General features: G+C 39.8%; 1 protein-coding gene across 1 annotated transcript in view; it reads left to right on the top strand.

Moving 5' to 3' along the window:
- Positions 1–1050: 1050 nt before the first annotated feature.
- The window catches only part of gnb1a (guanine nucleotide binding protein (G protein), beta polypeptide 1a), a 25363-nt gene continuing 1008 nt past the window's right edge, over positions 1051–25405 (top strand). Inside the window, exons 1-11 of the mRNA XM_060880860.1 lie at positions 1051–1465; positions 17094–17206; positions 17671–17709; positions 17828–17934; positions 19258–19321; positions 19732–19894; positions 20211–20277; positions 20643–20844; positions 22020–22236; positions 23353–23468; positions 24416–25405. The exon at positions 24416–25405 is cut by the window's right edge and continues 1008 nt beyond it. Coding sequence (XP_060736843.1) covers positions 17150–17206; positions 17671–17709; positions 17828–17934; positions 19258–19321; positions 19732–19894; positions 20211–20277; positions 20643–20844; positions 22020–22236; positions 23353–23459 — 1023 coding nt within the window. The 5' untranslated portion in view covers positions 1051–1465; positions 17094–17149 and the 3' untranslated portion in view covers positions 23460–23468; positions 24416–25405. The remainder of the gene's footprint in view (positions 1466–17093; positions 17207–17670; positions 17710–17827; positions 17935–19257; positions 19322–19731; positions 19895–20210; positions 20278–20642; positions 20845–22019; positions 22237–23352; positions 23469–24415) is intronic.

Genomic DNA, 25405 nt, shown 5'->3' with positions numbered 1-25405 from the left:
GATTCATAAAATTCTTCCATGGTGGTGCAGCAGATAACATTACTGCATCAAAGCTCCAGGCAAATAGGTGGAAATTGGGTATCTTTTAGAATCACTGCAATAGACTATGAATAGCTTACATAGTCAAGTCAATAAGCTTTTATTGTCATTTTAACCATATATAGCTGTTGCAGTACACAGTGAAATGAGACAACGTTTCTCCAGGATCAAGGTGCTACATAAAACAAAGACAGAGCTAAAGACGTAGTACTGTAAGTTATTCCTAGATACATTAAGTGCATCTGTGCAGGCTGGTGCAAACAGTTCATGACAAGACAAACACGACAGTGCAGGATAAAAAAATACAAGACAATACACAAAAGACAATACACAAAAGCAGCACTAGAGTAAATACGTTCAATCAATGTTATGTGTGCGGAGATACCGGAATGGACGTAGATGGAGATGATTCCGAGTTTAAAATGATTAGACAGGGGCCCGAGACGACCCAGTGGACTGAACATTTAAGAGAACCCGGTAAATTATGAGGTCTAAACTTCTTGAGCATTACTTTTCATTTATTGGAAGAGCTCAGTTTAAGAATAGCACCATGATTCTGTACAAATAATGTGAAGAAATGTGCCAAAACAGACATGAATAGCTTAATCAAGCTGGTAGGCCATTTTTGCCAGATAAGAAAGTTATTCTCAACTTTCCTTATAAGCTGACAAATTTTATCAGTAACTGTGTGAGAACTTTTTTCATGGTCCTACTGTTCTTAAAAACAAATGACCTGTGATGTAGCATTGCTACCAGCTGGCAAAAACTGACTAACAATTTAAACAGTTTGGCCTTTTGACGGATTGAATATGTATTATATCTGGCATATTTTGTGACAACCTTAAAGAAATACCTAGCAACAGTTAGAAATAAAAAACTAAAAAATATATAAAGTAAATATTGTATTGATGGTTGACATTATGAGGTTTTAGCATTAGCTTTTACTAGTTACGTCCCTGGTTGGTTTACGCGCCTTACGTGGTGACGCAGGCGAAAGAGCGGGGTTTCCCAGAGCGAAACGCAGGGTTACCGCGCCCATCTCTGCCGTTTGATGGCCGGAGGAAGCGCCTGAGAGACCGCGGCGAGGAGAAAGAAAGAAAGAGCAGGAGTGCAAACGAACAGCGGGACAGAAAGAAAGGGAGGCTACGATAGGGACCGGAGTAAACCATTTTGATTTAAGTCAACGTCAAAAAAAGAGACGAGTTGTTTGCAATCGAGTTATTCTGTTGTGTGACAAACGTACCGCTGTCTTTGCGCCCGTGGTGTGCCGGTGTGTTCCCCCCGTTTGGCGTATCAAAAGCTGGGTGCGGGGAGTGGCGCTCCTCGGTATAGCTCGTTAGCTCGACGGAGAGAACGGGGGAACTCTTTATCTTTGCTGTTTCCGGTCAATGCGATATAAACAACGGATTCCCACGACTGAGAACGGGTAAGGGCACCGTTTTAAACGGTTCATTTGACTTTTATCCACATTTTATTTATATTTGGTGTCGGCTAAGGCGTAGCTGCAGAGAGCTAATAGCTAGTCGGCTAATTGGGCTGATTGACTTCCCTGCTTGTGTGACGGGGGTTGGGGGGAAGCTGCTGCTGCTAAAGTAAACACATCGCTAATAAGCGAGCTTTAATTACATATTTCCAAATAGTTTCGGTTATTTAGATATCTATTTATTTTCCAGTTTGGACGGTGATCTTGTATTCCTGTAGGATGAGCACAGACCTTTTGTAAAAAAAAAAAAAAATCACGGTCATGTGCCAGAAAATGTTTAGCATTCGAGCTCTTCGGGTTCGTAGCACCTCCTGTGTTAGCCATCAAGCTAACGCTCTTCATTCAGAAATGCTTCACATAATCCGATCTGTGCTTGATTTATTTTTGTTTTGCGTAGTCTTAGAAGAGTTCCAGTTAACACGGCTGCCCTTGTTTTTTTTTCATACTGGACACACATTTGTCAATCCGTGTGTTTTTGTGCTTTAAACCTCTCCGTCCACCATTTGAAGGGTTCCGGTGCGGATAGAGACCGAGATCCATCTTGGGAACCAAGTTTTTTAGCTATTCAGACCGTTCTGGTAAAACTACAACCCCCCGACTCTGTATTCACACCACAGGAACCTTTTTAACTAACATTTCAACTTGTGTGTGTGGATTCTGACGACGCATAAAGTGACAGTTAAACCACTGGAAATGGCTCCTTCTCTCTGCAGGAAGGATCCGAGTCCCATCACCACCCACCCAGTATGATTGTTCCTCTGATCCTGTGCTGGTTATTTATTTCTTCATAACCTTCGATTACTTTAGGAAAGGTTAAAAAATCAGGGCGTGTGTTTGGGAATCCTGTTTACACTTAAGCTCCTGAACTCGTAATATGCAACTGGATGTATTTCACGTCTGATATTATCTTACACACGAGAAGCAACCATTGGAAATGAATAGAAACGGATTTTATAACCATGGAAGTCATTTTTTGCGTAAACACCACACACACACACACACACACACACACACACCCCGAAGCTGTTAAAGATGAGAATGTGTCACTGTTGGATTAACCACCGTTATTAGAGACGTGTACCTTTTTGCCATTTGTTGTTTTGGATGATCATATTAATTTATTATTAATAAGGTGTGTGTGTGTGTGTGTGTTGGATGATGCCTGCATCAGCCTGGTTTTGAGTGACAACTCGATGTCGCCGTTCCTCCTCTAAGCCATTTCCCAGTTTAACACCTCCAGTTCAGGTCAAACCCGTGTTTCGTCGTTTTTCTTTTTTTGATCAATCCGATCCTCCAGTTTTAACGATGTAGAAATGAGTTAATTGGCTTTAGGGTGATGTGTCTCTCTTTAACCCGGCTGCAAATCTCGGCCCCTGGCGGCGGCGGTGGTGCTTTTGGTGGTGGTGCTTTTTAGAGGGAAAAAAAACAGGGCGGTTTTCTTTCTTTTACAACTCGGAAGCTTTCCGATCTTTGCGAACTACAAATGACAGACGTTTGATCAAGAGGTTGTTAGGAATCGTGGGTTTGATTAACTGATGTGTTGGATTGAAGCGGTTTGTCACTGCAGTCTCTGGCGCGTGAGAGAAGAGTCTGGTGTAATACTGACGCGTTACACACACACACACACACACACACACACGCATCTCTTCGATTAAAATAAAGTGAAAACCATTTTGCGATTTTCATCCACACGACCGTGTGTAAATCTCGCCAACGTTTAAAGTGCTGCTTCACAATGCTGAATTGTTCCTGGTGTAATCAATGGCTCCCTGTTTTCTCGACCCGAAGCAGCTGCAACCAACAAGATGGCGTTTGCAGCGATTTTTTTTCTTCTCTTCTTTTCCCTCCGCCGCTTTCCTGCCTCCGACCAAGCAGCACATTAGCATTGTGGTTACGTGGAAAAGCCCATATTCCGATAATGTTTCTCTAGATTAGTTTCCGATGCGGTCTGAAATTGCATTTGTATTTTTTTTTGTTGTTGTTGCTATTTCTCCAAACCCAAAGCGACCGAGTCGGTGTTTAATGGCAGCATATTTAGGCCAACATGGAGGAGTGGAATAATTATTGGGGCTTTTACTTTTACTCACATGCACTCGACACAATTTAGCTTCGTTAAAACACTATGTGGATTTAAATTCCGATCCTGCAGATATCCAGCAGTGATATAAGGAGTTTTTCATCAGTCTGTACTGACCAACACAAGCACCAGCTAACTGTTTTGATCTACAGTCCTTCATCACTCACACATGATGGTGCCTGTTTTGTCATTCAAGCTAACGACACATTTCCCTCTTTTTCATTCTTTGCGCCATAACACATGCAGCATAAGTCACACATGACTCGGCTTCTGCACACATTCAGACAAGACCTTGTTTGCTCAATAGTTGTGCTCAGTCACACACATCCGTATTGAGAGTGTGCAGCACCATGGCATCCGCTTTGAACATCCTTACCTTAAAATAATACTTTTCACAATTCAGTACTGCTCCATGAAGTTTGCATAAAAGCATCTTTCTTAAAGGCTGTTATCAGCGTCCACACGTGTGGCGATAGTTAAACAAATGATTACATTCTAATAATGTTTGTAACTTTGTTGTGCTTCCAAATGTACAATCAGATTTAAGTGAGAAACATATGACCACGGCATTATGCCATGCCATGCATTATCTTCCCCGTGTAACATAGTGGACATTAGTTTTAATGTCTCTGCCTCTCTGTTTATCCCTCTCCATTTTCAGCCTGCAATCCTGAATAGGATTAAATTCTTGCTGTCTTTGGACCTCAGCTTTTAGGATTATGGGCTTGGTCATTGATGCAGCTGATTTGAGTCATTTGATTTTTTTTTCTTCTTCTTCTTCCCCAATTGCTCTCCCATTCCCACAAACTACTTTTACTCTAGGTTACAAGCCCGTTCAGTAGCTTTTGTAATTTGAGACAATTTCTATGCCACTCATACTGTGTGTGAGATTTCTCAGCAAGGAGCCCTATACACGTCGAAGTATCTAGATCATATTGTGGCATTGAAGGACGGTCAGATTTTTATTTATTTTTTCTTGAATGGTAGAAATCTGTATTTTTCTAGGTAAAGCCAGGTTTAGCCTGTGCTTTTAGTAGTCTTGTAAAATTAATTATTTTATTTATATAACGTCCATTTGAATACTTTAAACATTGCCACCTAAGATTTGTATCTGTGCTGTAATTCTTTGCGTGTATTTTTTCCTCTTATTAGTGGTTTTTAGATGAGCGCCGTCGCAACGCAGACACAGCAATATTTTAATGGATTTTCAAATTCTTCAAAGATAATTTGTTCACAATGTGATTTCTCTGCGACAGCAAAACAGGCCAGAGATTTTACAGTGTAAAGCCAGTTAAACACTTGTTGCCTAAAATAATGCAACATGAAAAATGCACCTTCTGGCACCATTGAAATTTACTGGTAATGTATGATATTCGTGTTGGGTTCAATGGATGTTCTTGTTGTCAGGGGGTCATCGGTTACATTTACAGCATTCGGCAGATGCCCTTATCCAGAGCACTCTTGTACGACTGGAATCCTGTACAGTTTGACTTATGCTGCCTCGAAACACCAAACAAACCTGGTAATGAACTGGTAAGTTGAACCTGGTGTCTTTGAGTAAGGAAGTCACCAAAAATTAGGACTGGACCTGGTGCTTGTAAAGATGTAGGGGGGTGTGTGTTTTTGTTGTTGTTTTTTTTTGTCTGAGAGTGAGTGTAAAGTCATGGGTCTTGGATTTAGTAGTGTGCCCCTTTTATTACCTAATTCCAAATTAAAGACATAGAATTTGATGTTTTATAGATGGTTTAAGGCAAACTGCAGAGTCAAATCTGAAGCTTTTACTCTTCATTTTGCATTGCTCAAAGCAAAGTGTAGAAAAAACAACCAGTTCCTGAGAAATGAGATTGGCCCCAGTAGACCTCTTTTACAACGCCCAGTAAAAATCCTGTAGCAGGAAGTTATTTTTTGCTTGTGCATGTGTTTCCTGTTAACTATTTTTCAAGCCTTTGTTTCCATGTTCTCTCTTCTCCCTAACGTTCATATGTATTTGTGTTTTAGGACTGTATCCAGGTGTTTAAGTAAACAAGCAGGTTGTGATGTATTGTTGGATCCAAAAATAACGTTTACATGTATTTGGGGTGGGAGGAACAGCTGTAGTTGATAATATTCTGAGCTTAAAGGCCTATAATATTAACATGCACATACAGTCCCTGTTTAGTTTGTGCTATTTTGTGTTTTTTTTCCCTCTCCTTCTTATAAATACTCAGATATATCACATCAGATGAAATGGGATAGTTGTTTTAAAGCACATCTCTTTGGCCTAGAGATACATTTCAAAACAAGCAGCTGAGTCTGCAGCCTTGTTTTGTTTAAGTGGAATTACTGAAAAAATACTAAATGAATGAATGAATTTTAAACAAGACACGGAAAGATTAGAAAGCGGAAAATATTTGACGGTTCTAATATTCAGGATGGCACCAGCACAGAAAGATCAGAGGAGGTTTGGCTTATAAATCACTATCATTGTAGAAAAAGCTAGTCTCTGCCTGTTATATAGTTCATGTGCCTTCACAGAAAGTATAAATTGTGTAATACTCACTGTAGAATTATAATCCGTATCAGATGATCTTTTTCTGTTCGAGCTATAGCATTGATTAGCTCAGTTTGGTTGTTAGCACAAGTCCTAACTGACAATTGATATGAAAATGGTCAGCAGTAATATTCAATTTTGCTCGTTGATCTAACCTGTTTGACTTATTTAGCAGAAACCAGACATAGCCTTAAATGGTAAATTTGCTCATTTGACTAAAGCCTTTACACAGTTAAAATTGAGACGGGGTACACTTGAGCTATTTTTGCACAAGCATCTTATATCGCATCTATGTGGTGCTGGGATTTAAGCACACAATCTTCCTATTAGGAGCCCAAAATGTTTAGCAATAAGCTATCACTTCACTGTTAATTTTTTCAGAGTTATCACAACTCCAAAAAGCTGATGATGCTGCAACCTTTTAAGACCACCTAATTGTACACACACATGCACACTGTTATAATAGGGTGAAGCAATTAACAATACATGCATCAAATCAGTATGCAGTAACGTATTTATACGTGTTTCAGTGCTTAACCAGAATAAGGGGGGAAAATGGGGAAATTTGAAAATGAAGCAACTTTTTCATACAGTTGCATTCTTTCAAATGTCTTCCATTAGGTAGAACAGCCAAATACAATTTGAGGCTTTGTACAGTACCTGGACTTTTAATACATGATTTTTATTTATTTATTTTTTTTAAATCAACACTTTTAACTTCCCTTTACAGTAGTCAGAGTTGTCAGATAACCTGTCTGACCTGGCGATCTGTAGTTTTCATCTTTGCCATTAACAGAATGGTTTGCATAAAACTGTCCTCCCTTTGCCTGTTACCGGTCAGGTGGCTCACACTACAGTACGGTTTTGAATATACAAACTTTATGGCAGTGGGAAGATTTTGCATGTCACAGTGCAAACCTGTTGCATTTTTTTGCATACATGGCTATAGTGGTTCTTGAATTAAGGCTTGGCTTTCTGTTTACATTCATAGGTTCGAGTGACAGAAAGAAAAACACACATACGTGTTGCCAAGTCGTTTCCCCATGTTATTTTAGATCCCTTAGTTTAGAAACACAAGAATGAATTCCAAAATGAGATTATCCTTGTGTTTAAATAGAATGATTAGTTTTGAGTCATGCGGCAGTTTTGCACAGTAGCGCCTCTAAAATGTCAGGTGCCGTGTGGAGGGAGTTAGTGTGTTTATGTATTTACAGATGAACTTGTCTGTTGAGCTGAGCTTTTTTCAGGCATTTGGAATTTTCCATTTTTTATTATAGAGGCTAAAGGTATCATTTAAGAACAGGTATATTTTGTGTACCAGAACCAAAAAGAGTAGTAGGATCCCAACAGTGGACGTGTTGCATCTGGAAGAGTCTCTAACATTTTTAATCATTGGTAGTGTTGGCATTTTAAGTGAGTGTCTCAGGGCCAGAGTACAGACAACACAAGCGTTATCCAGAGGAACCAGTTTAGCCGGAGGCATCAACACACGGGCAGTGGAATGACTAGTGAGTTCACTCTTGTTAAGCAGCAAGACAAGCATACCTATAGGCTGCTTAGGCAGACTATACAAAAGACACAGTTAATGCATTGTGTTTGTAATCAAGTGTTACAGAGATAAACCTGGCACAAGAACAGGGAATTTCATTGTTGTATTTTCACATTTTAGGACTTTAAAATCTTCTACTGGGCTTTGTATTGACATCACATGCAATTAATTGAGCTCTAGTTATTTTTTTCTACATGGTACCAGATAAGTTTCCTTTGGTGATTGTGCTTTATATGTGAAAATGCCAATCCATTGGTTCCTCTGAAATCTTTATCTCTGATCAGAGCTTCTCGTGTCATGTTGCCATCTTCTCCTACCGTGCTGCATGTGACCTAAATAAGCTCTCTATGGCACTCACTCCCAACTTACGCCACAGATATTAAGGTCTATTAATAATTTTCATGTCAAAAGTTCAGTTGGTAAAAGAAGTCTTGCACTTAAAAAATGACCCTGTTTATATTTGGAAGAGGATGAATTGTTGGATGAATCCCATGGTTTTTTGTTTCGCATTCAAACCGACTGTCTGAATTACTGCCTATGAAGTGGAAAGGGAGGGGCACAAACAAATGAACGATATCTATTTATTACAGTTTATTGTGTGGTAGAGATCTTACTGTGGACAAGTTTAATAGGTAACTCTCATGCCTTCATTCTCCGGCTAGCCTACTCTTCTCTTTTAATGCAAAATGCTGATATCCACAAATGTGGCTTAAAAACCCTGAAACTAGTGATTCTGTTCCCTCTTCTCTTTAAAGTCAGATGCTACATGTTGAATGTAGTAATAAAATGGGCAGCTTAGACACTGTGGCCATATTCTGAGGGTCTGTGTGCTTAGGGTTTATAGGGTGGCGGTGGTGGGTCTATGTTGCACAACATACCTTCTTCAGAAGTCATATATAACAGTTCTTTAAATCCCATTTATGAGAGGAAGTAGATGAAGAAGGACTGGTCAGTCTTTTGCCCAGATGATTCAGGGCACTGTGTCTTCAGATATTGTTTTTTATTTGATTGGGCCCTGCTTCAGTGATTCAGGGCCTGCATCTTGTAGCTATTGGTAAGGTTTGGTACATTTAACCACAATCTCAGACACCATTCACAAGCAATGTGAAATATACACACACACACACTGTCCATTTTTGGTTTGCTCTAATAGCCCACTTAGCACCGAGCTGTCCTGGTTCCTCAAAATTGGACATGGACCTATTAATCTGTGTGAGTGTATTCTCACTTGTTAGTAGTGTCACGATTTCAGTACTAAGACTTTGATGCCAGCATGATGGTATGTGGTTGTGATATGTAGTTTTGAGAACATTGATACCAAACAATGCCTCGGCGATCAGTCAATAAAATAAAGCACATACAATTTTTTACAATAAAAAAAACTGTCATCAGTTGTGTGATTTACTCAGTTTTATGAATTGTAGTCTCTTAAGATAAAACCCCAACAAAAAAGCTAATTATAGCAGTTCCATATAAAACCCAATACTATATGACCCCAAGCTGCGCTGTTACAAAGCTAAAAATAGTTTTCCAAGCACAGAGTAAAAGTGTAATCAGCAGCGAGCGATAATTCGCACCACATGTACTGTTATATAGCATCATTTCATAATTTGAGGTTATGTTCAAATCATGTTTCACACCTTTTGTGGTGGGTTTTAGCAAGTAAAGAATTCTCAAAATATTTTCATATTCATGGTAGCTCACCGGTATAGAGCGATCTCTGCTGCCTGGGAGGTCAGAAAGCTTGTCAAACTGAAGCTTAGACAAGTTGCTGGTCTTAGTTGTTTTGCACTGGATGGATTTTCTTTTTGAATTCCTTTTGCAGGATTTTTTTATTTTTTTTTATTTTTTATTTATTGTCTGCTTGTGAGCAAAATGTGCCCATATGCGAGTGATTGAGCTCATCTTTTCCCACAAGCTACTTTGTGTGTCTTACCTACAGTATGAGTTAAATTAGCATCTGCAAATTGATCTGGCAACAGACGTAATAAACGTTCCGACCGTATAGTTGGTCTGTTTAAATGTTGAATAGACTCAGCTTTATAGATTTAGATATAGAACTTTCAGTACCTTGTGCAACTCTACTGAGTACTGTTGCCTTTGTGTGGATTTAAAGCCTTGCCCGTGCATAGGGTGGTGGTGTTAACCAGAGAATGTACAGAGAATGTAGAAGGCAAAAACTAAATTTGTCCCAGTGTTGATGGATACACTTCACCTCCTACACCTGTAAGAACAGGAGCTCAAACTGATGCTAGGGAATGACCATAATCTCAGTCCAGAAAAGTGCAATCTCTACACCGCTACCTCCAACTCTAAAGCCTCTTGGGTCTTCCATCATATTCTGACAGCACAATATCTTGGCACTTCCCTACTGTAGATTTGAAAAATTGTGGGTTTTTTCTTTCTTCTTTAAAGGACTATTTGTGGTAAGTGAATGTTTTCAGTGATTTCACAAACATGATAAAGATTGTCCTCGTTTTATCCGTTCCAATTTTTTTTCGTGAAATATTTTGTTCAGTTCAAAGAGCATGCATGTTAGAATATTTGTGGTAATGCATTGATTTAAAAGGCAACAGTTGAAATAAAGCAATTATTGGGTAGGAAGTGATTTTCTGAAAAGGATTGGCATGATCACCTGGTATGATAAAGTTTAAATAACTGAGACCAATGATTTTATTAGCTTAAAACTGACTTAATAATACATCTCTCCATCTTTTTCAAATTAACAGTAGGTCTATCCCAGATTCTGGAGGCTACTCAATGTTAATTGGCATATTGTGTAGAGGCCTGAGGTTTATACCCCATGGGTTTATGCTGTGCATGACTGTATACATATTTTTTTAAAAGCAAATATTTTTGGCCATTTTCCAAATTGACAGCTACAAGAACAGTCTTCGGAAACATCCCCATCTATCCGATTATGAAAAAGCGAATTGAAAAGGTGCGCATGAGCGCGCCATTGCACGAGGGAGTAATAATAAAACAAAGTGGAATTAAATTCCAAACATGTTATTAAATTACATGAAATTATATGCAGCAAACTAACAGCCTGTTCAGCAGCCATGAGAAATGGAGTCCTAACACTTGCACGGTAAATACAAAACCACAGTGGGCATGCGCAGGTTTCACACCGTGACGTCGGAGAAATGTGGTACAGTAGGTTCATGTTTTCTCATATAGGCCAGCTTCCACCAATCTGTATCGTTCTAGATCCTCTCAACATGATTAATAACTGGTTGAAATTGCTCAGCTGCTTCCTGAATCACATAGAAAGAAGATTTTAAAAAGGTTCAAGGGCACTGGGTGTATGGTTGATGGTTCTCTGGAACGACTGCTGTGTGGAGATCATGGCATGATGTCAAGGTTCGAGAGCAAACAGGCTGTGTGCGGAAAGGGTCAAAAGATTGCGGGACAGCATATCTGCAAAGGGGTTCATGTTCCATATCTGAACCTCGGCGAAAGCACAAAAGATAGATGCTGTTGGAATTAATAGAATTAATGTTTATCAAATGATGTGGCCGCAGAAATCAATAAATTAACTCTTGCACCAAAAATTGGACAAGTTGCATGGAGCATTTTTATAAACTTCATACAGTCTAAAGATTAGGGTGCCTTGTGCATTATGGATGATTCAGTTACTGGGTGGGAATTTGTTCCTCAGGTGTTTAAAAAACCCATAAGGAACACAGCTGCTGTAAAATGTTTACACACGTGTTGGTCGGTGTTGGTTAGTGTGAGAAAAAGCAATGTAGTTTACACTTGCGTGAAAAGAGAAGAGTGACGGAGAAAGGAGTGGCTAAACAGCAAGGCTTTTTAAAGCATGGCTTCCAGCAACTAGCGTGTCCTCCATCAGCCACCTCCAGACTTGTGGTCCCAGCACTCTTTCTGACCCCTTGTGTTTCAATTATATTTACATGCATGAGCTCTTTTAAGCCCTTGGAGAAACAGGCCACATGGAGATCATCCTGCTGCCTGCCTCCTACATCAGAGAGTCTAAGAATCAGAGAACAAGTCCTGTGTTAAAGTGAACCTGTTGTTAAATTGAGGATGGTTAGAGGGAATGGGAGGAAGCTGGCAGAGTGCTGTTAAATATTGCATAGTCTGTCTTGAGCGCATGGCTGTAAGTACATGGTCTGTCTAAACACATGCTTACGGCAGCCTTTTAGAGCATCTCATGCAGTCGGAAGTTTCAGTGCATGCACTTATTTGCCGTATACACTAAATCCTTTATAAGTGCGTGATTACCTTGGGCTACAGCCAGCAAAGAGCAGTGACGACCTTTTTGTGCATTCGGGTTGTGTGGATTAACTAGTGCTGTATTGTCAGCCCATTCAGACCAACCCTGAATGTTAAATGAAAGATCTTGTATGGTAGAGAAATGTCATTTAAGGGGTTGTTTTTAAGTGTGTGAGGTGTGGTTCTATTTCCCCACTCTCAAACCGACAGCCTTTAAGAGCAACGTTTCCTGGACAAAGCCTGTTTTACTGTTACAATGACCAGAGCACAGGCAGCACTATGATGAGTATTTGGAAAGCAGTGTAACCTTTTTTTTAAGTACCTTATGGGGTGTCTAACATTTTGTGTTTTGGTTTAGAGCATGAGCCATTTGTGCACTGTAGTCCTGTGGCTCACCCCACCCACCGTTTCCTGTTTGTAACGCACATACTCGCACACTTTTGGCTGACTTTGTTGCCGTGTGATGTCACTGAGGTGTAAAAGAACATGGCGCACCAAATTCAAAATGCACACAGTGACTCTAGTCAACCTAACCCAAAAAATGTGACGGTACAAAATTAGTCTCAGTATCCGTTTTCGTCTGATCCTTTTGATCATTTGTAAATGTAGAAGTGGTTTGCTGAATGTTACTGTGAAGTGAAAGTGACGTATTGTTAGTCGTCTTCGTCCCCCCTTTTAATTTTTTTTTAACTCCAGGGTTAGATTTTCCTCACTATTAATGACTTTGGCTTTTAGCAGGTTTCAGCAATTCTACTTCCTGCGCTGCAGTTGCAACACAAAAGCCCTCACAATTGATCACTATAAATGCCTTGTGTGATGTATTTAAGAACACTTAGACACCTATTGTTGATCACTTCTGAATAGCACTAGTCTAAAACTTCTTCTTAATGACTATTTGTTCTCTTGTATTTTATAATTGCATCATCTTGTATAAGGGATGATAGAATCAAGGCTTCTTCTTTTGCAGCTTTCGGAGTAAATCCCTTGAAGCTACCCATAAGCCTTTATGCTAGAGCGAGGGAGGTGTGGGTGGTCTTAAATTATTAAGCCCCCAGAAGCAGAATCGGGGCATGATGTTTTATAGATGGCACAGTGTGTGAAAAGCTATGCTCCAAACTTTGATCCGGTCACCTAGTCCTCAAGAGTGTTTTAACTTCTCCTTTGATTTGGATTTAGAATCCAAAAGCATGTTTGTAGTAATAATAATAATAATCAAAAGAAGCATTCACCAAGTAAACCTGACTCTCTTAGCTTTAATTGTACGGTTTGGAGAATCGGGCTAATCCGGTGGAGCTTGTCCAGAAGAAAAGGGAATAGTTAAAGAATGTTCCTTTTAAGCAGATCTGGATGAGGTGATGGATCTGTATACCCGTGCGTCTCTGAAGGTGACCACACCCCAGTCTCCTTCACCGTAGTCCTCATTAGAAAAGCTGTGCTCCGACTCATCCTCTTGAGTATACAGTCCCATTAGGCTAATCTCTCTGTTAGAGGTGAATGATATGGCCTTAAAATAGCACACTGTCCTCTCAGATTGTAATGATATGTGATAACACTGCAGCTTGGTACCAGTTCTTTAGTATTTGTGTTCAGACAAACGTTGCACAATTCTCTCATTTGACGTGCCCTATGCAAATTCTTTTGGGGACATCTGTTTTTTTTCCTGTGATAAATTCGGTGCAGCAGAACCTTTCAGCCATTTATCTTGCAAGTCAAAGGAACCGAACGTCCGTTTGAGGACAGGTTTAAAGATACACAAAGCCGTTCCAAGAAATTTGAGTTTGGAATTTTTAGTTTGAGAGCCTAGGCTTAAAATGTGGAATCTTGTTATTGGGTGCCATTTAAGAGCATAATTGCAACCAGTCGTGAAAAGATTTATATAAAAGTGTTTTTTTCTTTTTTGGAAGACGTTTTTCTGAACAGATTTTCTGTGTTTGGTTTAGCTTTGGCCAGCAGTACCGTGTTGTACTGTGTGGTCTGCAGCCTTGTGTATGATAAAGATACAAACCTACTAGTAGTGGGTACGGTGTAACATTTACAACAGTACCGGATTACACGGCCAATGTCCTCTGTGTGGAGACACTGCAAGGGAAGTCGTTGTAGAAGTTCTGGGGCATTACAGCTGGAGAAAGTTACTTGATTGTAGGAAAAAAAATTATTATAATAAATCATACAATGTGACACTATAACAATCCTAATTTGTTTGTTAGCCTTATATTTCTTCTGTGTGTTTTAAAGTCTACGTGTTTAAATGGAAAAGTCCATGTCATTTATCTGTACATGTATTTTTAAGGTGATTCTTGTTTTCCCTTCTGAGAAATTCCGCCTTGCCTCATTTGTCTTGGTAAAATGTATTTTCAGTATATAATTTTATAAATGCCTACTTATGTAATCTTTCAATGAAAGCTCCATCTTTGTATCTGTGGTGAGGGTTGAATTTAGAAGGCAAAAACTACATTTGTCCCAGTGTTGATGGCTACACTCAATTTCAGACCATTTGTTGGTACGTTTGATGAAGATGATTTTTGGTTTTCCAGTCAGCCCAGCTCTGACATCGCCTACTGCTCTTTTGACCAGAAGGAAGTGTTTTACAGTCCCATTTCTGTCCTTCCTGCCTACAACAGAACTAAAAAAAAATAAATAAATAAAAAATCTCTCTCCGGCAGCCTATAACTAGCCACTAATATAATCAGAGGCTTTTGGAGAAATAAATGTGTGGCTCAGGCGTGTGTCTGTGTGTGTGCACGCGCATCATTGTGTGGAGATGACTGAGCTGATAGGCCTAGCTGGAAAATGTGAAGACCGTTTCCACCCTCTCAGTCGAGCCCATCCACCACCTGACTAAAAATAGTGCCGAGAAAAAGAGGAAGGGGAGAGAGGAGGGAGGCAGTGCATAAGAGCTGCGGCTCATCTTTTTTTCCCCCTTCTACTTTTCCCTTCTTCTCTCTTTCTTTAGTCTCGGCACTTACTAACTGCTGTCATTTTCCTCTTCTCACTCTCATTTCTCTTTATTCCTTTACTAACAAAGCCATTTCAGCCATATGTGTTCATGATGAGCGCTGCCTAACTATTGTTGTCTATTCCTTTTTAGTCTTTCACTCTTCCTTGACTAGAGCAAGGCGTGGCCATATTGAACAGGAGGAAGCTTTAGTAAATTCATATTAACCCTTTTAGTGTGAACGCTTGATTGTCATTTGGCCTTTTTGATGGGCATTGTCTTCGGTCTCAGAGGCAGGAAGGCCAAATACAGGTCATGAAGACTCGGCCAGGAAGTTGGCCAACTGGTGCTAACCCTGTTGCACTTCTGACGGTGGACAGGAGTATTAGCAATATTAGCATGACACATTTTTATCTGCTGGATTATTCCAGGCTTAAGTTGCATTGGCTAAATGCAAACGCATTTAGTAACTCTGGCCAATCAGCGTATAGCGTTCTAGCATAACAAGGTTAGGTGTTTATTGGATACAGAATCCATTTAGAAGGTCGTTGGCCATCAGACGTACAGGATCTGTGGCTAAGCTTAAAGGGGCAAGGTAAGGTTTGGTCATATGAGATACATGTTGCGAATTTATAGTCTAGTAAGGTTTAGTGAGTTTCTTAGCTCAAATGGACAGGGTTACCAAAAAACTACGAATAGCCAGAGAATAGCCTAATGGTTACCTTTTGGTTTTTCTAGGTTTTTGAAAATCTTTTTAACACAGATTTTTTTTTATGGCTGTTTAATGACAGCTGTTAATTCTTGGTACATCACCGACTGGGGTAATATTTGGATCTTGAATGTTAATTAACAAGCAACCCAAATGATATTTCCAGCTCCTGCTCAACACCTTTCATATTCGGTAGAGGTAACGTTAGCACATCTTGTCATATTTTTCTTATCATCTCATTCTTTTTTTTTTCTTTTCTTTCCTTTTTTTTTTTTTTAGCCGCGAGTGCAAGTAAAAGTGTTGGCAGTAAGCACGTTCGCAGTTGGATTTGGGTCAGCTGAAGAGTCACTCCTTTTAGGATCATCAGCAGATTCTGTGTTAACCGGATTTGCGTGGACGATCTGAATTAAGTGTCCCTGGATTACTAGTGTGACTTTGAAGAGAAGGGAAGGAGGACAGTGTCCAGAGCTGCAAAGAGCTTTCACATCCGTTCAGAGCTGCACACATTTAATCCTTTCTTTTTCTACATTCACTTGTCCAGTTTGTTCAACTGAATTTTTTTTTATTTTTTTTTTATGATAAACCTCTGGGCCCCATTTTTCCTTTTCTCTAAGGGTATGTTATGAAACAGTTAAGTGCCTTGCCACACATGTACAGAATGGATCAAAGCTCATTCTGCCCTTGAGGGTGGCTATAATGGTCTTCAGGATACTGTTATTTGTAAAATGGGACATTTGCCACATGTGGTGTTATAGCACCGACTACGTTGCCTGTAAATGAACAAGAACCAGGCTTTGCCTAGCACAGCACCGTATGCTGTAGATTTTCCTGACAGTGGCTACATTTACCTTAAGACTAAGGTTGAATTAGCCACATGTCTGCACATTGAAGCTGCAAAGCCAGCTGAATTTGCTGTGGGATCCGTCAGTCTCGATTTGTAAATAGCTTTCTCTCTGCACCAGCGCCGAAATGGTGATCTTTAGCATGGGCTGCTGCAGAACCCTGTTGCTTAGTAACAGCTTCTTGGGTTGGCAAGGACACATGCGAGCAGAGAGAGAGGGCGTGAGCGCACAAGTGTGCCATGCTTGGATCAGTTTTTTATTATGGCACATTTATTGCCTTTGCTTAGCCCGGTGGCTAAGATGGCTGAGTTTAAAGCGGTGTGTGGGACTGCTGGTCCTCACCATGGACCTGTAAAATGTTCATTTCTTCACACGGCATTGTTACCTTTCCCCTGGTAGAATCGCTTGCTGAGGTGTTTTGGTTTTATGTTGTTAAATTAGTTTGGAGCTTTGTATTAATTTTCTGTTGCGTTTCTGGAAAATTTCAAGTGTGTATTTCATATCTGGAGAATGAAAATTCAGTGCTTTTATACTAGATCACCTTCCTTAAACTAATTGAAATGACAAAGGATAGATTACGTTAAAAGGATTTGACTGGCTGTTCTCACTGACCATTGTATCTCCTGAAGCTTATGCTGCAGGCTTAACCTCACCTTTTCGCCCTCTCTCCCTCTCCTTTTCTGTCGTTCTCAGATCAGTAAGTGACCCAGCGCGAGGCAGGAGAGAAGCATACCATATAGAAGAGGAAAATGAGCGAACTCGACCAGCTACGTCAGGAGGCTGAGCAGCTGAAGAACCAGATCAGAGTGAGTCTACACACAGCACAACTTGTCCAGGCTGCCATTTGGGATTTCTAAAAGAGAATACTTGTCTTATATACTTAATTGGCATGTAATTACTGTGTCCCAACTGCGCTGCCGGCTCACTTTGTGTATGTAGTATATAAAGGACGCATTAGACACACTTCCATATTTATAGGATTTGTGTACTTTAAAAATAACAACTCGATCAACCCGATCGTTATTTCCATGTGGGTCCTTTAGTAATATTGTAGATTGTGATTTTAAATGCTACAGGTTTATGTCAATGTTAAAACTTCTTTCTTTAAACCACATGCTTACCGTTGCTTGTTACTTTGCATGCAGGCTGAGAAAGATCTTTGGCATTTCTGTGATATTAAATTTAACTAAGGCAAATTAAATTGCATACAGCAAATTACAGGAACTGTAGGGATGGCAAATCAACAAACTGATGGCTATTTTGTCTTTAGGATGCAAGGAAAGCATGTGCAGATGCCACCCTGTCTCAGGTGAGCAGATCATTCCAATATGTGAATCAGTACTGTTAAGAAAAGAACTTTATTTTGAGAATCTAAATCATACACATTATTTGTGTCATGGCTTTCTTCTTTTTGTGTATCTGCTCAGATTACAGCCAACATCGACCCAGTTGGGCGAATTCAGATGCGTACCAGGCGGACACTGAGAGGTCACCTGGCTAAAATCTACGCCATGCACTGGGGCACTGACTCACGGTAATCTCACAGACATTTCAGCAAAAAAAACCTGGTCGAGATTTTGTTTTTGTTTGTTTGTTTGTTTGTTTTAAATCATTTGTTGATATCGAATAGAGAATGGTGCTCGAGATGCAGTTTAAAGCAAGGCTTTGGAAACACTGGTATAAAACAAACAGCTCTGGACGTTCAAAGAAAGTGGCGAATTAGCCACACAAGGGATATCATGTTGTACGCACATTCACCCTGGTCTCCAGGAGGTTAATTGGGAGGCTGCAGGTGAAGTTAGACCCCAGAGATTCCCTGTGTGCTTTGTCATGCTACTTTGCTCCGCTAAATGCATTCTGCGTGTTCTGACAAAATGGTCGTCCTTTGAAAAGCAAACATTTGCGTGTTTGTTTGTTTGTTTTGAAGGATGTGAAGCAGGCTCTATTCTTAAGATACACAGCAAATGGCTTCTGTTCTTTGTTGGATTGTATTAATAGTTCAAAGTGTTTTTTTTTTTATAGTAAGCAATGTAATTAAAGCTTTTTGCACTGAACGTGAGGCACATGCTGAAACACTATCATTTTGTTCCACATGAAGTCTCAGACCATTTAGCTAGCTAGTTTTGAGTTTCTTTTTGTTCCATTCATCATTAATTAGAAGATGTAAATTAACGTGGCTAATCTACTGGTGCAGGAGACTCTAATTCCACTTCTGTGTTATTGAGTTGGCCTCAGACTGTAAGATAATGCCACACAATCTCAGCTAAGCATCTTACTTTTCAACAACAGTGAGTGTAGCTTAGCACTGTACACAAAGTTTGCAAGCTAGTTAACATTTTTCCTCATCGTTATTTTCGTAGTTTCTGATATTTGAGATTTGAGAAGTCTGTCAGCCCCTCCTTCTCCTCTTTTTATGGGTTTTCCCTTGGGTAGGTGGAGTGTATCCATTAAAATTATGGCATTATACTGATTCACTGTGGAAAATTTACGTTAACCATCTCCTGATGGCAGCGTAGTCATGGTCACATCATCTCCACCTCTCTCATGAGCAAAAAAAAAGTACCTGGTAGTTTTGTTTATTCAAATAGCTCAGAAGGTGTATGTTCTGACAAACCTGATAGTGTTCTCTGTGGAGGTGGTTTATGAAAATCACATCAGTGTATAGTTTAACCACAAAACCCAGGGAATGTCTCACACTTGTGTGCACACGAAAGGTGCGGAGGCCTCCAGGCATGCAAATGTGTTTATGTAGAAGGTTTTGACATAAAAATAATTACCAGGCATATTTACATTCAGAAATCCCTACACAATATGAAAATAAGGCCGCTGATAAACTTTTAGTATTATTTCTCTGCAGGCTCCTTGTCAGTGCTTCCCAGGATGGTAAACTTATCATTTGGGACAGCTATACAACAAACAAGGTGAGCCTCACTTCCACTGTTAATTACTGAATTTTCTTAAAACAACTTTCTTAAAACAACAGTCTGGATGAACATTGCACTTACTTTTGTTGCTTGTTGTTAATATTTTCATTAGACTATGATTTTATAAAAAAAAATTTGCTTATAATACTGTATTCTGATATATATATATATATATATATATATATATATATATATATATATATATATATATATATATATATATAACCAAAAAAATCATACATTTCTATAATAATCATTTCAGTCTGAATAATTAACATATCAAATATTAGTAGATTGTGATTTAATGCTTCAGATTAAAAAGAAATTGACCCAAATCACGGTCGTATCCTCAGTGCAATTGATTGTGCAAGTCCAGAATTTCTTACATGCACAGTGTCCTGTTATAGGTGCATGCCATCCCATTGCGCTCCTCATGGGTCATGACGTGTGCGTACGCTCCGTCTGGCAACTACGTTGCTTGTGGTGGCCTGGACAACATCTGCTCCATCTATAATCTGAAGACGCGCGAGGGCAATGTCCGTGTGAGCCGTGAGCTGGCTGGCCATACAGGTTAGTGAGCGGGGGGGGTTCTAAGATCGCAGCGATGAAGGTTTGACCTGTTTAGTGTATTAATATAGCAGATGGATAGAGATAAAACCCTCAAATATGCCACAAGAGGATTGTTTTTACAATACCAGTGACTCCATTTTGATTCATGCGAGGTTATATGGGTTAAATCAGGTGGAACTGAAGAAATAGTGATCTTGTGCTGTGGGCTTTTATGACCAGATGCAAGCTACGTTGTGGCATAGCATGCATCTGTCCGTACACGTATCCGTCCTCCTTTGTCCAGTTGTGTAATTTTCTGCCTCGTGTTTTTACACAGGTTACCTCTCCTGCTGTCGTTTCCTGGACGACAACCAGATTGTCACTAGCTCAGGCGACACCACCTGGTGAGTTTGGGGTAGCGCACCATCACCCCTGCTTTAGCCATTTGCATCACAGACAGACACTTACATAGACTCACATGATGCTCTGACTGCAGACTGCTGTATGATTATTCGAATCCTAATATAGGACAATTGGAATATTTCACACAGCAGCTTTCCTGCTTAATCCATTTACTATGCGAACTCTATATTTCCAATTTCCTGATGTTTACTTAACGTGGTTTCATTGTACAATTTTATAGGATTTGGATGTCTGTAGGATCATTTTTAGGGTGTTTTTCATTCATTCGTTAAACAGATGCTGTTTGCAGTGCACTTTTTTGCTCTCTCTTTGGTAAATATACTAATCCTATTTGGTACTTCTGCAGCGCTCTTTGGGACATTGAGACGGGGCAGCAGACGACCACGTTTGCAGGTCACACTGGGGATGTGATGTCTTTGTCTCTGGCCCCGGATACACGCTTGTTTGTCTCTGGTGCCTGTGACGCCTCTGCTAAGCTTTGGGATGTCAGAGAGGGCATGTGCAGACAGACCTTCACTGGCCATGAGTCCGACATCAATGCCATCTGTGTATGTATCGCACACATGCAGCGCCCAAAATATCTCCCTGTTCTCCATTTCCTACGCCAATGTGTCATGAACAGAACGTTGTTACATTAGCACATGTACTATAGGAAACATGATGGCATAAGCTATTTCACCTAATACAAGGCTTGCGCTAATGCTAATACCGAGTAAATGTCCTCCTGCTCATGACTGATTTCTGACAGACATTGTATGAAGGTAAACTTTCACCATGAGTCCAAACCAGCCAACTGTTTTGTGCAGTTGGCAAATAGAGTGAATCAGCCTTCATGGAAAATTTGCTGATACACTTTAACACATTAGATTTAGTGGGATGAAGGGTATGCGAGGTTTTTCCCGGCACTGAGTAGAGTGATGGCCTCATAAGAGAATGGAGTTTGCGGTCCATCTACAGGGCTTTTGTTTATCTTGTGTTCACTTTTTCTCTAGAGTAAATGGTCAAGCAATGTCTCTTTTTTTCTCAGATATGAATAAGCAAAATTTGGTTGACACCTTTGGTTTTTTTTTTTTTTTTTTTTTTTTTTTTGGTGTGTTATTCACTGTAAACGTCATTGTTCAACACATGCTGCAGACTAGACAGTGAACAATATTATAACATAGTAAGTGCAAAAGACTAAAGTGAAGAGTGAAAGACTAATTGGTATTAAATATTTAATATTAATTTGCCCTGTTCTGCAAATTGTTTTTGCTTCTTTTGTGCACACCACCCGACAGCTGCCACTGATCATTAATCAAATTGATCTGAAGAGCTAGCAGCAGACATGTGAGCAGTCCATATGTATTGACGGAGAAGAGTGAGCGCTGGTTCTACTCTTAACTATAGGCTACAGCATTTCAAAAGCACTCCTTTTCATTCAGAAGCAGTGAATTAAAAATGCTCAGAAATAATTGAGCCATCTCTTTGATTGCTGGTAACGATATTTTAATCTGAAAATGTTCTCAGCTGGTTGTGCTTTACAGTATTGGGCCACCGGTAGATAGCAGTTACAGTACTTGCCAAGACTCCCAATGATGAAGGTACACAAAATCTATTTGCGTGTTCTTAGCGCCCCCAGGTGGACTTAAGCAATCCTATTGCACGTGTAACCAGACAGTGGTGATCAATCTACCATCATTTCCCACCCAGTTCTTCAGTTAGTGTGGTCTGTCTCTCTCCCCAGTTCTTCCCCAATGGGAATGCGTTTGCCACAGGCTCGGACGATGCCACCTGCAGGCTCTTTGACCTGCGTGCCGACCAGGAGCTGATGGTGTACTCGCATGACAACATCATCTGCGGCATTACCTCGGTGGCCTTTTCCAAAAGCGGTCGCTTGCTGCTTGCCGGCTATGATGACTTCAACTGCAACGTGTGGGACACCCTCAAAGCCGATCGTGCAGGTCAGTGCAGGAAACACAGCATAGAGTCGCTTTACCGGGCTGTTTAAGGGGATTCTGAATGATTTGCTGAATGAATGAAAGAACAGGAAGTTTGATTCAAAGATGATCCATTAGAGATCTTATTGGAGCTAATATTACAGAATGGAATAGAGATAAACAGAGTAGGGTTGTAATAGAGGGTATGCATGACATTCAGTACTTTAATGGGATTGTGGTCATATTCAGACCACAATCGATGTTTGAAATGCATCTGCTGATGCTTATTAGATGCCATCTGTTGGAACATACAGAGCTGCATGCTCTGATTTCATATTTTACATTACATGGTCTTCAGTGTTCCTTTTACCACCAAATAACGCAGTAAGAAAAGGCTGACTATTTTCATACATACATTTATTTAATTTACCATTTTGCAATAGTTAGCATACAATGTGATCAACTAACCGCATCATTTCACTAGTGCAGAGCCTTAAACATTACAGCCAATACAGCCAAACCTTCTCAGCGTTATAAGAATCACTCGCATTGTAATGGAATGTAATAATTAACTTACCTTAACACCAGCGTTCTAAAGACATTGCCACATATTCTGTCTTTATTTTGAAAGTTGTACTTGATCTGCAAACCTCCTTACAGCTAGGAAAACGTTCTTGGTCACCCTCACCCACATCTTTTTGTCTCTCCACTCAACCAGCACATGAATAGTTTATTGCATTTGCATTGAGCAGCACGGTGCCACTCCACCAACCCCATGAATTATGTACGCCATCAGAAAGCATGTAATGGAGACTGACTTCTCATAGCATCTTTGCTGTATAAGCACTACCTCATACAGACTGACCAAGGCAAGCTCAGCCAACTCTACATTTACGATAAGACGAGCTAACGCCTAGAAACTGTTTCTGCTCTCCAGTTACACATTGTGAATGACACAGCGGTCTTTATTGCCGTGATTTGGTTGGGTAAATGACAGTAAAGCTCCATATGTCAGTTTAAATTCTGTTTGACCAAGCTGTGTTTTTAACACACTCCTCATCTCCTCTAAACTGTCCTTGATTATCAAATGGAACAGTTGGTCTATAGACTACATTTTGAGTAGAAATCCATTTGTTGCAGGTGTCCTGGCAGGCCATGATAACCGTGTTAGCTGCTTGGGTGTTACTGATGATGGAATGGCAGTGGCCACAGGCTCTTGGGACAGTTTCCTTAAGATCTGGAATTAAAGCTGCAAGGTAAGCTTTTTCTTTCGCTACGTTGTATGGACCATAAAATGAACATGTTGGAAAGGGTTTATTATTGAAGGAGAAAGGATGCATGATGGATGCATTGTTTCTGCCATCGTTTCCTTTCAACTTTATTTAGCTGTTCTTTATTCACCTGCGACTAAACAGTTAGAAATCATAGATTTAGAAAAATAGATCAGTAGAAATCCCATAGTGGTGCTGCCAGTTAAGTAGTTGTCATGTCAAGACCAGTTTTTACACCGAGGGCTCAGTGATGCACATTATTATGTTGATGCAAACCAGATATCTTTCCATGCAGTTGTACACAGTTTATGTGCAGTATAATATTATTTATCTTGTCACTGTTGTATAAGGTAAGTTTGTGCACTGAAATAATTATTATGAAATGTTTTTGCGGTAAAATATCAGCTGACCTGAGTGTGTAAACTCCCTCCCCCCTTTTTCTTTCTCTTTCTCTCTCTCTCTTTTTCTTCTCTCTCTCTCTCTCCCTCTTTCCCTCTCCTATATATCACAGCTCTTCTATGTCTTTTCCTGAAATCAAAAGTGACAGTCTGGGTAAAACCCTTAGTGTGGTGAAATCCATCATTTTTCAAACATGTTTCTCTAGAATTTGATTCTAAATTGCGAGTAACGTTTGAGCATTTCAAAGTCTATTTACCCCCAAAAGTGAAAGTTCAATTTCTCTTTTTTTATTATTTCTGTCAGTTACATGGCCTGTGGGCTGCCCCCTGCCTGCACAAAGACATGTCATGACCTCAGGAAATGATACAGAATTGGTGCATCTAGGTTAAAAACCAGGATAATGGTAGCAGCTCTGAAACTTCCAGTAAATGTGCTTTTAGATGTGTGTGCGCGCACGTACGTATGTACAGGACATGATTTCTCTGATCTCCGAGTCCCTTTAATGACTGTTTTGCTTTTGCTTTTCTTTGCAGATGGCATCCGGACTCCAAAGTTGACTGGAAGACCATTCCAACACAATGTTAAATTTTATTGCATATCCAATCTTCTTAAACGCAACACAACTGACCCCCGTTATCTGAGGAAACAACAGGGCAAAAATGATTCTCCTTCCCATAAAAAGAGCACAATTATTTCATTCAGTACATCACATGGAAATCAGCGGGGTCAAAATTAAATGGTGGTTGGGAGGGGGCCAAAAGTAACTGTGCATTCCTACCGGGACCATTTTCCAAGCGCTCATCACACTGAGGTTGTCATTTCCACCAACATTATCAGAAAACATAACCGAAAAAAAGGCAGCAGTTGTTTTCCCTTAAACTAATTTTTTTTGTTTGTTTTTTTTTTTTTACACATCCCGTTTACATACGGTTAGTGTTTCAAATGAGGATCAAAAGCCTTTTTATCACTTTAAATATTTTAGATTCAAGTTTGTAGATGGAGGGTAATGTTGACAATAATCACAGGAGTTATAATACAGCTTTGTTGGGTCAGAAACGAGGAGCAGTTTGAGCCTGACCTGTGTATTTAATCCCACAATCTATTTCTGTTTTGTTTGTCTAGTCATGAGTCTGTTTGCACAGGAATAAAGCATTGCATACATAGAATAATGTTGAAGATGTTGACTAACCAAGCACATGCTGTTAATGATGAATGCTTGTTTGAAAAAAGAAAGAAAACGGTCCATTTTAAGTATATTTCTCTTTTTTTAATTTTTTATTTTTTTGTTTGGTTTTTGCCTGATGAGGTTCGAATAATGAAATGAAGATTAACCCGTCGTTTAATAGATTTAATTTTTCTCTTCTCCATGTTCATGTCCTTATGTTTTTGGTTATGCTTTGGTGTCTAGGGTGAGGGAGGGTGAGGGGTGAGAGTCGAGGGTTTTCAGGTGTAACTCGGATTTCCATTTTTACCCAGTTTCAACACAGGTGCCCGTTCCGTGCTTGGAAAAACCAGTTACTTCT

Source organism: Tachysurus vachellii, chromosome 11 (assembly GCF_030014155.1).
Source record: "Tachysurus vachellii isolate PV-2020 chromosome 11, HZAU_Pvac_v1, whole genome shotgun sequence".
NCBI classification, from domain to species: domain Eukaryota; kingdom Metazoa; phylum Chordata; class Actinopteri; order Siluriformes; family Bagridae; genus Tachysurus; species Tachysurus vachellii.
Note: the sequence above shows the minus strand (reverse complement) of the source record. Positions and strands in the feature narration are given on the sequence as shown.